We start from the raw sequence: 13,367 nt of genomic DNA on the forward strand, positions 1-13,367 counted from the left end.
TCCGGCCCACCACTGCGGCTGCGCGCGCGCCGTTCCGGAAGCGGAAGTGCACAAGAGGTCAGCGTTGGTTTTCAAGATGGTGGCCCTCAATGTGCTGCTGTCCGGCTGCGGACGGGTGCTCAGAGGGCTCCTGGCAGGCCAGGCCGCGACCAGCCGGGCCCGGCCTCCAGCTCGCGGGTTCAGGGAAGGTGAGTCCTGGGTCCTGGTGACCTCCCAGCGTTGAAGAGGAGAAGCAAAGGTTGCTTCCTTCTGCCCCCGTGCTCCCCTCCCTCCCTTTCCTTCAGGCGTTTCCGAAACGCCGGAGATGCTTGGGCTCCGAGAGTGCTTGCAGTTCCCTTCCAGACCCTGATGCTGTTACTTTGACCTCCCACCCATCGTGATTGTCCTTATGCGTGGGGACGGGGGAGGGGGATGGAGATCGGAGAGAAAAGCCTACTTAGTTAGCAGGGGCAGAAGAGAAACCTGTCCCAGGGTTCAGGAAAGTTTTTGGTTAGGGTCTGCGTGTTAATTCTCCGTTCCGTATTCGCCGAATCGCCGCCTCCTTCATTAAAGAATTCCTGCGCCATCGGGGAAGGACATCTGGATAACCTCCCCCGGGCCTCCCTTTCCAGTTTCTCATCTGAAAATGCTGTAATCTGATGGCAGCTTTTTCTGCCTGGGCCGCTAGTCTGAGAAGTGGAAGCTAAGGTGGAAAGACCATTGAACAGTTGAAACAGAGGCATATGCTGGATGGTGGTTTTGCTTTTCATTAATCTTAAGTATGGAAAAGCAGTCTGATTCTAGTATTGCACCGAGAGCTTACTGAAGGCCAAGTGCTGTACTTCAAGCTGTTAAGGGATTCTGGAGAAAAAAAAATATAACCCTTTTCCTGAGAATTTAGGTTCTAATAAGATGATATGATACACTCCAATAAATGCAAGTTAGGTATTAGGTATTTACATGCGGAAGTACAGGGAGATTAGGTTACCGGCAACAGCAAACCGAATTGGAAGTTTTCATGAAGGGGGCGTCTCTTTAACAGGCTCATAAAAGGATGGAATCTGGCAGAGTGAAGAGGTCTTTCAGGACCTAGTCTTTGTGCACTGCTGGAGGCAGGAAAGGATGAGTGATGTGCAATAGAAGTGAAGTGGTTTTGTGTGTGTGTGAGTGTGTGTGTTTAAGATCTGGTGTAGTATTGACCAGCATATCCTTTAACTAAAGCTGAGAAGAATCCAGAGGAAAATAGAGATCTTTTTTGCCAGGGGGACCATAAAAGTCCAAAAAGAAGAGCCTAATGAAGAGAGCATTGGATTTGTCTCAGAAAAGGTGTCTTTTTTTAGCTTTCAAACAGCAATTTCAATAGAGTGGCATACAAGGAACCCAGTTTGGGGAAATGAGAGAGATGGTTCATGAAGAAATGAATAGGTGTGTTTGAAAAATTTAGCTATGAAGGGAAGATGGAACATTTGCTAGAAAGAACAACAAAATCCAGATACTGCCTGGTTAGCATAAGATAAACTAATTCATTGATAAAGAAAGACAACAAAGAGGTGTCTTGGATAAGGTGTTCCATCTGTACCCATGCTGCAAAACAGGCATACGCCCATAACATTTTTGAGGGCGTCTACCAAGTGTCAGACACTAATGGCTGCAATTTACTTATCCTTTATGAAATCAAAAGTTGAAAACGGTTTTTTGCTATGTCCCCAGAGGATAAGCAAGCGGAAGAGTTTTGATTTTTTACAAAGGAATATTTGAGATTAGAATTTTTCAGTTGGAGAGTTTGTGAAATGCTGGGCTGTATGATGAGATGGGTGTTTGAAGTCTTCCTTGCCATAAATACCTGGTAGCTTCTCTGTGTTACTGTCAGACCTAAAGGCTAAATAATTGAATTTATGTGATCTTACATGAAGGCATTACCATATTTTATATTTTTCTTGAGAACCATCTATCTCCAAAGCCTTTAAATGAAAAAAAAAAACAAAAAAAACTTGATATTCTATCCATTATGTGTAAGGCATAAAGAATTACACATAAAGCTAATTTTGACTGGTCCCAGCTGGTATATTTGACACACAAATAATATTGTACACATAGAATTTAAAGTCATGGAGAGGAAAGCGGGTGTCTTGCTGAAAATATTCAAGCATTCTACTTTTCAGAGTATCAGATAGTACTTCCTTAATTTTAGTCAGAGTTCATGGGCACTCAGCACCACTCCTCCTGCCTATAGAATCTCTCTGTCTGAAGCAGTGATTCTCAATTGGGGGCAGTTTTGTCCCTCAGGGAACATTTGGCAATGTCCAGAGATATTTTTGGTTGTCACAGCTGGTGCTCATGGCATGTGGTGGGTAGAAGCCAGGGGTGCTGCTAACCATCTTCCAGTGCACAGGATAGCCCTCCACCACAAAGAACCACCTGGCCTGAAATACTGATCCTGCTGCTGTTGAGAAAGCCTGGTCTGAAGTTTGACAGAGGGACACACAAAACCAAAAAAGATAATTACAGAAGAAGCAAGACTAAAGGAAGACAAAAAATGGAAGTTGTGGTTTACTAAGTGCCTGCTGCAAACACTGCTAGGTTTCCCACGTACACTTATTCAGTCTTCTCAACAATCCTTAAAGGTGAATATTACAGGCATTTTTACAAATGAGGAAATCCGGTCCAGAGGTGTTGGGTAGCTGCCCAATATCACACAGCTAGTAAGTAGTAGAGTTGGAAGAACAGCCAGCACTTTTCCCTCCAATACCATCACCTTGGTATTCCATAGCAGGGCTTCTGCATGGTTCCCTCCCTTCCCTGAAAGCTCTTGTCAGTTAACTTGCTGGAGACCATTTAGTTTCATGATTGACACTGTCAGACCTAGCAAAGGTTAGACCTTGTTCCTGCCTTGTCACTCTTAGAGCCCTTGTGAAGGAATGCATTTAAAACAAGAAAAATAAACACATATGACTATCTGAATTAACAGTAATGATCTGTCAGACCCTCAGAGCAGAGTGTGTTGAAAAGGAATAAAGGCTGAAGGGAATTTTCTTCATCTTTTCCTAAGGGAGGTTTCTGGAGGACTTAGCATTTCAGACAAGGATATGCCTGGCAGGATGGGCATTCTTATAGGTGAAAGCTTTGAGAGAGGAGTGAACAAATTGGGGCCTTTAAAGAATTCAAAAGACGTAGTCCAGGGACTTCCCTGGTGGCGCAGTGGTTAGGACTGTTCCAAGTGCAGGGGGCCCGGGTTCGATCCCTGGCCAGGGAACTAGATCTCACATGCATGCTGCAACCAAGAGTTCACATGCCACAACTAAGGTGCCCACGTGCCGCAACTAAGGAGCTGGCGAGCCGCAACTAAGGAGCCCACCTGCCGCAACTAAGACCCAGTGCAACCAAATAAATAAATAAATATTAAAAAAAAAAAAAAGACATAGTCCAGAGTAACCTCTAGTGGAAGGAGATTTTTATGTAGCAGTAAGACTCCTCATTTGAAGGATAGTGCAGAGAGACATTCCCTCAGAGGTCCAAGGGAAAAGGAAGGGGTAGGTGATGAGAGAATCAGAAAACTTTAGTGGCAGAATTAAAGATGAACAGAAGGGAGCAGAGCTTGAGCGAGGAAGGAGTTTGAGAGAAGTAGTCAATGGCCATGCTTCCCAAACATGCGCTCTACTCCCTGACCCTACATAAGATTGTTGAAGATTGTTGGTGCTGCCGTTTAGCCACGTTGCCATTCGGTTACTCCGTCCCTTCATACTCTACTTGGGACTTGGTTTCCATGGATCCTTTCCAAGAAGGACCTTGGTCTCTGGGCACTTCCTGCAGCAGTGCCCTCCACTCCTCGTCATTCTGCTCTCCTCACTTCCTCCTTTACTAAACAGCTGGGTCTTTATCCTGCTGCAGTTCACTGTGTCTGTGTTTATGTGGCCATCGAGGTCTTTTTGCGTTCACTGCAATCTCACCTCGATGCTGTTTGCTCTAGACACACTTCAGTTATCTTGGACTCCATCCTAGGTGAGTATTTACTGAAGTACTCAAAGGACCTCTTTATGAGGCATGGACTTTGTTAGAGTGAGATTCCCTTGCTTGGTTTAGTTCTCTTTTCTCCTCTAGGGCAAAGACTGTGTCTCCTAGTAGGCTGGAGCTCTCCATAGTGGGTGGAGCCCGGCTGTACACTCCATGGGTACTCAGCAAATGTGTTGCCTCCTATGGCACAGATTATTTGATGTGTATGAGAAGTGCCTATCTTAGAAGATTTTGGCCCTTAATTCTAGTTTAGGAAACTGCTTCGTATCTTTCCTTAGTTTACTTGATACAGCCATATCTCAGAACACAAGAGCAATTCCATCTTTTCCTAAACAAGTTTTCAGTTAGTGACTAACAGTTTTTTAGTCCAGCTTTTCTTAGCCACCCCCACTTCTGTTGAATGGAGAGGAGGCCAGGAACAAATGGATATCAGGTTTTGTTTGGTTTTGACATGTTTTTGTATGCATGCTGAAAAGCAATACTATTTTGATTCCTAACTCCTGTTTTCAGAGACTTGAAATCTCCTAGGGCCTCTTCAGGCTCCGGTGGGCCCTCTGCCCCTGCACTGAGACACCGCCCTGACCAATCTCTGTCCTGTATGAGTTCTCCAGTCATTCCTTCTCATTTGACGAATTGTCTCTATTAGATAAGCATCTGCCTATTGTTTTACCCACTGACTTATAGTGAGATGATTCACTAGCTCAGAGTTGCTGTGTGGGGAGCTCATTAACAGTGGAGCTTGCTACGGGCTTTGATCTCTCTTCCAGGGGCCAGTGGAATGACTTCAGGGTTTGGTTCTTTGCCGGGAGTGATGTGTGTTTTGCTAGACTTGTTTACTTGATGGTTAGGACCCAAGTGCCTCCACCTAGAGGGGAAGCACATGTTTGTCCGCTTCGTTTCAGGGCACTGTTCTCACGCTGACTTGAGTGGTACCAGAGTGGGTCTCTCCTTTTGTTTCCTATCCGGATTCTTAAAAACTCGCCCCCCACCTGTTGTTGCTCAGATTGGGTCACCCTCCGTCCCTCTTCCAACTTGGTTTTTGCAAATTTGCAAAGTTTCCGGGGTGCCTGGCAGCCCTGCTGGGCTAGGGCTGCGTCCTTCTGCCTCCCTACTTTTGTAGCTGACACGGTGCAGTGACCATCTCCCTGCAGCTGTGCTGGCCACCAGACTGAGTACCAGTTTGAGTCTCACCCACATCCCATTTAGGCTGGTATCTCTTCGAAACAAGTTGATCTTTGCGGTGACACATTTTCTCTGAGGGAGAGAAACCTAGTTTGTCTTTGAATTGATTAGTATACAGTGTTCTCTGGAGAAAGCCTCGGGGCCTTTCTGGCCATTGTTACTCCTTTGTGTGTGTGGAGTTGAAGTTGAGAGGCTCTCAGGTTGGTTGGTTGAAGTAATGAGTCTTTATGAATGGCCTTGCCCAGAAAACAAACGGGGGCAATTCCAGGCAATCTGTGTCCAGTTTGGTGTCAGTCAAAAAGCTCAGTGATCACAGATGCTGCTGTGGGCCTCCGGGTGGGTTAGAATTGCCTCACTTTTTTTTCTTAGACATTTTTGTTCTCTCTTTTTACTGTTTATTTTTTATTGCAAAGGCAGTACATGTTTATTTTAGAAACTTCAGAAAATCACCTCCTCCCATCCCTGAGGGAAAACCAGTATTACCATTTAGGTGCGTAGCTGTAGGGGTGTGTGAGCTTCCTGTAATCCATGTCTAATTGTGTGTACACTTATGGAAGCGTTTCCAGGGCAAGGTCCGTAACTTTCATTAGATTCACAAAGTTAACCTTAGGCTCTTTCTAATCTGGCTAGGGCTGAGTAGAACGAATTGTGGTAGCCAAGCTACTGTTAAAATATGGTTTTACTATTTGGGGAGACAGTTTGCAGCCTAGTATGTGCACTCATGTTTTCTGTTACAGTAGTTAGCAGTCAGAAGGGCATTATGAGAAGTATTTTGCTCCCTAGCCTTTATGGAGCATCTGTGGTATGAGCTCCTATGCTAAAAGCCATGGCTTCTTTCTCTAAAGAAACTGGGAGACCAGGGAGAATCTCCAAGAACTTTCTATTTGATTCTATTTGCCGAATGTGGGTTATTAGCTTGGTTCTTCCTTTGGATATTGTTGAAGTTGTCTTTCTGCATCCTGGTTAAGTAAGAGGAAATATGTACAGCCTGGCTTGCGTGCCTGTGTGCGTGCGGCTTAATTGTCTTGCCCTCGGGTTCTCTTCTGACTGCCTCAGCGAAGAGCTGAGGGAGGCCCTCTCAGTGCGGAACTGCAGCACTCTCTGCAGTTCTGCCTGGACCCCATATCTGCAGGCCCCTCATTCCCACCTCTCCCGTCACCCCTCTCCGGTGTGGATAACAAAATGCACCCCTACAGGGAGAGGATTTGACTCGCACAGCTGCCCTTGTACAGCTTGTACACAAGGCTCTCAGGATGTTTTAGGAGTGAACTGGTCTCATTACCTAGCCACCGTGGGACCCCTGGAGCAGTGTTAGCTCAGTGCTGTATCTTAGATTGCAAACTCGTCAAGGTCAGGAACCATATTTGTCTGGTTCTCCTAATGAAAGAACATATGCGATGGGTATTTTTGAAGGTCTTTTAGCGGCTTCTGCCCACTTCCCACCCCCCACCTTCAACCCTCATCTCTTAGGCCATTGTTGCTAGCCACAGTAGGGCAAGGTCTTGCCAAGTACCTTGGATGGAACCAAGATTAATCTCAGAAAGGCAGAAACAGTGTGGAGACCCTTAATCCCAGACAGATAATATGATGTGGGCATCTGGGCTTGCCCCTGCCCATCCTCCAGGGCACAGAGCCTTGGCACTGGGAGGTGAACCCTGCATATTTCCTTTTCCAGGTCAGGGCTGTGGGAGAGTGCAGAGAGAGGGCTCCGTTTTTCTGCATGTGTAAAGTTTGAGCTGTTACTTGAAACTCCCTGTTCCTTATTAAATGGCTGACCTAGTTTTTCCCCTTTATCTCTGTAGTGGTGGAGATCCAAGCAGGGAAGACAACTATAGTAAGTATCGTCGAGTTGGCCACTTCTAACATCTTTAATGCTTGGAGCTGCCTGGCTGCTCCTCTGAGGGAGGGTGGGAGGCCCCAACTGGACTCCTGGCTTCAGGATCTGCTCCCTCTGTGACCATAAATCCCACAGTCTACTATTTTCAACCTGTGTGTGAGAGTGTGGTTAATCAGGAACAGTTGCTGTGCCTGGACTAAGACATCTGTTACTTGATTAAAGTGGCCCTTTGTATGACAAGAGCTCATAGGTATTTGCTGATATGTTCTTTGGCGGGTGATAAGTCAGTTTTCCAAAGGGGAAAACTAAGGTAATGACAAGACTAGAGAGAGTAGACCCCGGGCGAGGAGCCTGGATCTTTCCTTTCTGCCTAGAATGACTAAGCTACTACTCCTTCAGTGATGTAGTTAGAAGGTGACACTCTCTGGGCCCTGGGCTCATAGCTGGCACCCTGTCTTCTCTGTTGGTGAGAAAGCTAGCACAGTTCTTCACCCACCTACTCCGCCCTCCCTCACTGGGCCTATCTCACCTCCCTTCCTCCGGGAGTCATGGGGCCTAGATTATCCTATAATCCCTAAAAGACAACGTTGTTTTCACACGGCCTTCCACGCCTCCAAGAAATCCTCAACCACTCCACCGAGTTCCCAGAAGCCTCTGTAGCTTCCATGTCAAGCAGGGATTTAACCCTCTGGCGGCCAGTCAAGACCAGTCCTCCCTAAGGCCTTCTTATCCCCAGGACAAGCCTTAGGGTTCCGTCTTTGGGTCTTCCCCAGAACACGCCCTCAGCCTTTTTACCGCTTAGCCCCAAAACAGTTCTTTCTAGGGGGATCCCATTCCCTTAGGGCACCTTTTTTGGTTCCCTTATCTAAAGCCAAAACAAGTATTCACCCTTTAAACTCCATGCTGGTGGACAGAAGCACGTCTGGCTTTTGAGTGTGAAGAGTGTTTTTCCTGTGGGGCATGAATTTTCTATTTGTGGAATTAACACAGAAGTATGTGGCCCCATGAGAGCCCTTGGGGGAGGTAACCCAGCCATGCCTGGAGAGGCGCTGCCATGGCTGACTTTGGGTATTACTCTCCGGGGTCTCACTTTCTTCATCAGTAAAATAAGATCATGATTCTGCCCTCACTAGGTTGTGGGGTTAAATGAGATGATACATGTGGCCCATTATTAGCACAGAGCCAGGCCTATAGTGGGGAGTCAATAAGTGTTAGCTCTCCCCCACCAGGCCCACCTTGACCCCCTCCCAAGTCCTTCCATGTACCTGCACATTTTCCCTAGCGCACTTTCCCCGTTCTGGCATAGCTGTGGTGGCCTTGGCAGAAGGGTAGTAACAGCACCCTGCACGGCCAAGCCTTGCTTCTGGCCCCCTTTGCCTTCTGCCAGTTCTTCCCTGGGAGACAGTGTTGCTTCCCTCCCAGAGTCTCTGAGACCTGTCCCAACATCACACAATCTGTGGCCTCAATCAGCAAGGCTTTCTAAACTCCCCTTCTTGCAATTGGAGCTGATGCCCAGATCATTGGTTTATTGAGCTTAGTAATTCCAAGGCTGTGTCACAGGATACAGCAGCCATGGAGGAGGTCACTTCACATGTGGCCTCAGCACGGTTTGAGAGGTGGAATCCAGAGTGATAAGAGGAGGAGGGCAGGGGAATGTATCCTCCCCTCTGTGTTTTTAGAGAGAGTGGGGAGGAGGAGAGCGCACACAGTTGTCTGCTTGTATAGGCCTAGACCAGCTTTCTCAGCCTGGTGCTGCTGGCGTTTTAGACTGGCTGGTTCTGTGTTGTGAGTGAGGGCTGTCCTGTGCATGTAGGGTGGTGAGCACCTTCCCTGCTAGAGGCCAGTAGCACTCCATCCCCCCGTGGGGATGATCAGAAATGTCTCAGACATTGTCCAGTGTCCCCTGGACCCTGTTTTTAGGCAACCCTGCCTGGTTGAGAACCACTGGCAAAAAACTTACCTCTGTCAGATAAAACTGGAAACTGCAGTTTCCTCTGAGAAGGACACGCAGGATGGGAGGGAGACTTCCTTTCGACTCCACATCCCTGCACAGTTTGAAACTTTCTACCATGTGCATTTATTGCTTTTTCCCAAAGGAGAGAGAGGGAAGCATAATGTTCTGGAGTTTTTGTCTTTTTGAGGAAGGAAAGGTAGCATTCAGCTGATAGAGCAAACCCCTCCCTCTTGCCACCAGCATTAAGTTCAGTTTCTACTACCCTTGCAGACCATCAAACCCATCTCTGTGGCTACTCCAAGGTCCATTGTCCAGCAGCTATGGAATCAGCACCACAATTCAGGCAGAGAGACCCATTAGCTACTCGCCTGAGGCCCCCAGAGATGAAGTCTCACCAGCACTCCTACCACTCGGGGGGTTGTTTGAGGATGAGAGGCTCTGCACAGCCCTCTCCCTCACAGGCTCTCTTTCTCTGCCTTCTAGATTGAAGGCCGAATCACAGGGACTCCCAAGGAAAGTCCAAATCCCCCCAACCCCTCCGGCCAGTGCCCTATCTGCCGCTGGAACCTGAAACACAAGTATAACTACGAGGTGAGTCTGGGCACAGACACACATGTCTGCGCGTCTTGGAGCTCGTGTTCCCTGTGGGCTTAAGCAGCATCTCATGGAACCACCAAGACAGAAGCATTTTGTCCAGTTTTAAAAATGCTCAGGCTCCACCTCCAGATGTTTCTGTTGGCCTGGGGTGGAGCCCAGCCATTATTATATTTTAAAGCTCCCCAGGTGATTCTAATGTGCAGCGAGGGTGGAGAGTCACTGACTTAGTTCATGGTCTGGTTGCGGTCGATTCAGACCACCAGGGCCCTGGAGCCCAGTCTCGTAGGGCTGTGTTCCCAGGGGGGTGGAATCAGAATCTGAGCTTGGCTTTCCTCCTTTTATAATGAGGACATCTCTGGAGAGTCCTTACTATGATCTGGGGATATATCATTCTCTTTCCATATTGGAGCTACAGAGACCCCTGTTTGCTGTAGGTCTTCTAGAGCTGTTGTTTCACAGAGAGATGACAAGAGTGAACAACAATAGGTGAGTTGTGCGAGGTGCTGCTCTGTGTGTAAGCACCTATGGGGCATAATTCACTTAGTTTTCCCAATATCCCTGTGAAGTAGGTACTATTTTCATCCTTGTTTTACAGATGAGGAAATTTGAGGCATGACCTTGTTAATGAACAAGTTAATGAACTTGCCTCAGATCACCCATCCAGCTAGTAAGTATCAGAGCTGGGATGCACACTCTGGGGCTACAAAACCCAGGCAGAGCCTATGATCCCAGCTACTACTCTATATCATGTCTAGAGATGGGACGGGCCTGGGGGAAAGGACGCAGCCCTGGAGAAATCCATACTTGTCCTTTAGCATTCTATTGGTGACATTAAGCAACCCTGTTTTTAGGTTTCAGGTGATTCAGACTCTGGGCCAGTTTGACCTGCAGGTTGTCCCTATGCCCCTCTGTGGAATGGGATGACTAAGGGCAGAGATCCCGGTCAGGTGGTCAGAGCAGGAGAGGCCACATGTCCACGGGATCTGAACAGAATGACCCAACTAATCTCCTGGGCTGGGAGCCTTGGCTTCAGGCCACCCCGGGGTGGGGGTGGGGGTATTCTTTTGACCTGTCCCGGCCCTTCCGCTGATGGCCACCTGGAGTAACAGGGAACTTGCAGGCCACGGGGCACTGCTCTCAGCTTCTTGTGACATGGAAGTTAGTGGGGTCCTGGCCATACTTAGAATCCCAGCTGTGAATAGAGAGGTGAACCCCACACCTGCCTGATCACCATGGGGCACTCTTCCTACGAGCCATTTCCAGGAAATGGACTTGGCTCTGTTTATCAAGCAGAAGAAATCCAGTCCCCTCCAAGGTAAAGGCTGAAGAAGTTGTTTTCCTTTTACCCCTTTCCACTCAGGGCACTGCCACTTTGAGCTGCACAAAGCTGTCTGCCTTTTTGGCAGCCTGCAGTGGGGGCACTGGGGCTGTGAGACCAGTGTATTATCCCTGGATAATCCAATCCAAGTTCTTTTCATCAGAGTCTGGAGATTACAGGGGTGGCATTTGGGGGCCTGGGTCCCCCGGGAGCTTTCCAGTGATTAAAACAAACCTGCCGTTATACAGCGAGGTACCTGCCAGGGCAGCGAGTCAGTTTGAGGACCAGGACCATGGAGATAGGCATGCCAGGCCCCTCTGGGTCAGGTGGGCGACTTTTCTTTAACCCTCTCAGCCATGCTGTGAGAGTTGGGAGGGGACATGGTCTCTCTTGATTCTGATTCTTAATTCTTGACTCTCTCCTTGACTCATCCAAAGCAGTCTGATGGTTCAAAGGAAGCCGAAGAATCCATTTACATCTGGTCACAGGGGGCTTAGAAGATGTGGGATTTAACCTTGCAACCTGGCCCCATCCTCAGCTCGTTGCTGCCTGGGGCTTCAGAGGGCATGGCACAAGGTCGAGGGGCTCTCTGTGGGTCTTCTGGGCTGTGGCATGTAGACTCTGGGGGCGGAAATGGTACAGGTTTTCCCTGTTGTGCAGAAGTACATGACATACCCCCTACACCACCCAAGGAGGAGAACACACCTTTCATCACCAGGAAAGATACCGTGGGTGCATGAAATCTTGTTAACCTTCTTGAAGAGTTCCTGTTCTCTAACCTAGTCTATCGGAAGACTTATCTCATGGAGGAGCTGAGAGGACTCTTGGGGTTGGTAATGGGGTCAGGAAATCTTGCTAAGTTGGGATTGAACCTTTGTTAGGGTGGAGATAGCAGGCCCGCGTGCAGAGCTCTGTGGGGAGGGAGTGGCCTCAGGTCTGTTCCGGGGGAGCCTCAGCCTCTGGCAGCCTCCCCTGGAGGCCACTCAGCCCTGGCTCCCCAGCAGCAAGTGCCTGTCCAGAGGACCCTCATCTCCTGTTTTCCGTTTCCACTAGGATGTTCTGCTGCTCAGTCAGTTCATCCGGCCACACGGGGGCATGCTGCCCCGAAGGGTCACAGGCCTGTGCCAGGAAGAGCACCGCAAGATTGAGGAGTGTGTGAAGATGGCCCACCGAGCAGGTAGAAAGCACCTTGGGCTAAGAGGGGCAGAAGCGGGCTGTGGGCACCATTTCCACCCTCCAGCTGCCCCGTGTTCCAGCGCCTCCTGAAAGGGCAATGGGTATCCAGAGGCTTCATTATACTCACCCCCTAGTGCCAACCTCCCACCCCCTTGGGCTTTCCCTCCAGCCCCCAAGAGCTACACAGGGAGCTGCAGAGACCATCCCCTTAAATGCTTTTCTCTCCACTCAGGTCTGCTCCCAAATCACAGACCTAAGCTTCCAGAAGGATTTGTTCCAAAGAGCAAACCCCAACTCAACAGGTAAGCAGGTAACCTGGGCTGGGGAGGCTGTCTCCTGGAGTTCGTTCCACAGTTCAGGAAAGCTGGAGCATTCCATCCCTTCCAGCCTAAGCACCCACCCCATCAGTCCGACCACTGTGTACGCTTCTGTTACTCTCCCCTGCCGGCCTCAGCCTCTTTCCTTGTCCCTCCCCAGTAGGGCACTTAGCACAGGGGTAAGAAGGGTAAGAAGGTCGTTGTTGGGCATTAGAATGTGCTAATCTTCTGTTTATGACATCATACTGAGTTGCTATGGGAATGTCAGAGCACTTCTGCAAACTTTCTGTAATAGCACTGGGGTTATTAAAGGGCAAAATGAGGCCTTAGAAATAGAAATGGGAAGGCTGTCTGGGGCAGGGCCACTGTACATAGCTGCGCAAATCGTACACTGCAAAACTTTAAGGCAGCATCCAGGTAGACTAGATTGTGAATGGTGCTCCCTAGAGTTGTGCAGTTAACGACCTGCACAGCTGCACATGGTATCCCATGAGGTCCTGAGGTTTTATAGAGGAGGAGAGGAAGTCCCCTAGGTCCTAGAATCAGTCAGTCTGCCTTTCAGCCTAAGCAGGGTGGCCCCCTCTGGTGTAGAAATAGATTCCTGTCTAACACTTAAACAGCTGTCTCTGACATTACCACACTCACATACTCCTAGAACTATAATACCCCCTGGTTGAGAGTAGATCCAGGTCTGTAAAATCGATGTTGGTATTTCTTCTTGTTCTCCCGTATCGTATCAATAAACGCCCTGCCTTCAGCCTGTCCCGCTGCCACTGGAATTGCACTCTGTGGTTAAAGCAAAGCAAGATACCCCACCCCCAGCAAATCTCCTAGGCTGATCCCCAACAGAACCCAGGCATGGAGGATGAGAGGCCAGGCAAATACTAGCCATGGATTGCTGGGCTGGGGGTGCAGGGCCAGAGCTGGGTCTTCACTGACGCCTCGCCAACACCCTGGCCCCTTGCCCATCTCCACCTGCACCTCCCACACTGCTAG

General features: G+C 48.8%; 2 protein-coding genes across 3 annotated transcripts in view; one reads left to right on the top strand and one right to left on the bottom strand.

The window, feature by feature from the left end:
* Nucleotides 1–13,367, top strand: part of MRPS18A (mitochondrial ribosomal protein S18A) — a 15,899-nt gene continuing 2,532 nt past the window's right edge. Inside the window, exons 1-5 of one of the 2 annotated variants that reach the window (XM_079933247.1) lie at nt 1–188; nt 6,975–7,006; nt 9,447–9,554; nt 11,932–12,055; nt 12,287–12,356. In XM_079933247.1, coding sequence (XP_079789373.1) covers nt 77–188; nt 6,975–7,006; nt 9,447–9,554; nt 11,932–12,055; nt 12,287–12,356 — 446 coding nt within the window. In that variant the 5' untranslated portion in view covers nt 1–76. The remainder of the gene's footprint in view (nt 189–6,974; nt 7,007–9,446; nt 9,555–11,931; nt 12,056–12,286; nt 12,357–13,367) is intronic. The other variant, XM_079933248.1, reaches the window with a different exon arrangement.
* The window catches only part of RSPH9 (radial spoke head component 9), a 19,061-nt gene continuing 16,689 nt past the window's right edge, over nt 10,996–13,367 (bottom strand). The window contains exon 5 of the mRNA XM_079933242.1: nt 10,996–11,499. Within this exon, the coding sequence (XP_079789368.1) occupies nt 11,372–11,499 (128 nt within the window). The 3' untranslated portion in view covers nt 10,996–11,371. The remainder of the gene's footprint in view (nt 11,500–13,367) is intronic.

The sequence above is a fragment of the Stenella coeruleoalba genome, assembly GCF_951394435.1.
Source record: "Stenella coeruleoalba genome assembly, chromosome: 10".
Classification (NCBI taxonomy): Eukaryota; Metazoa; Chordata; class Mammalia; order Artiodactyla; family Delphinidae; genus Stenella; species Stenella coeruleoalba.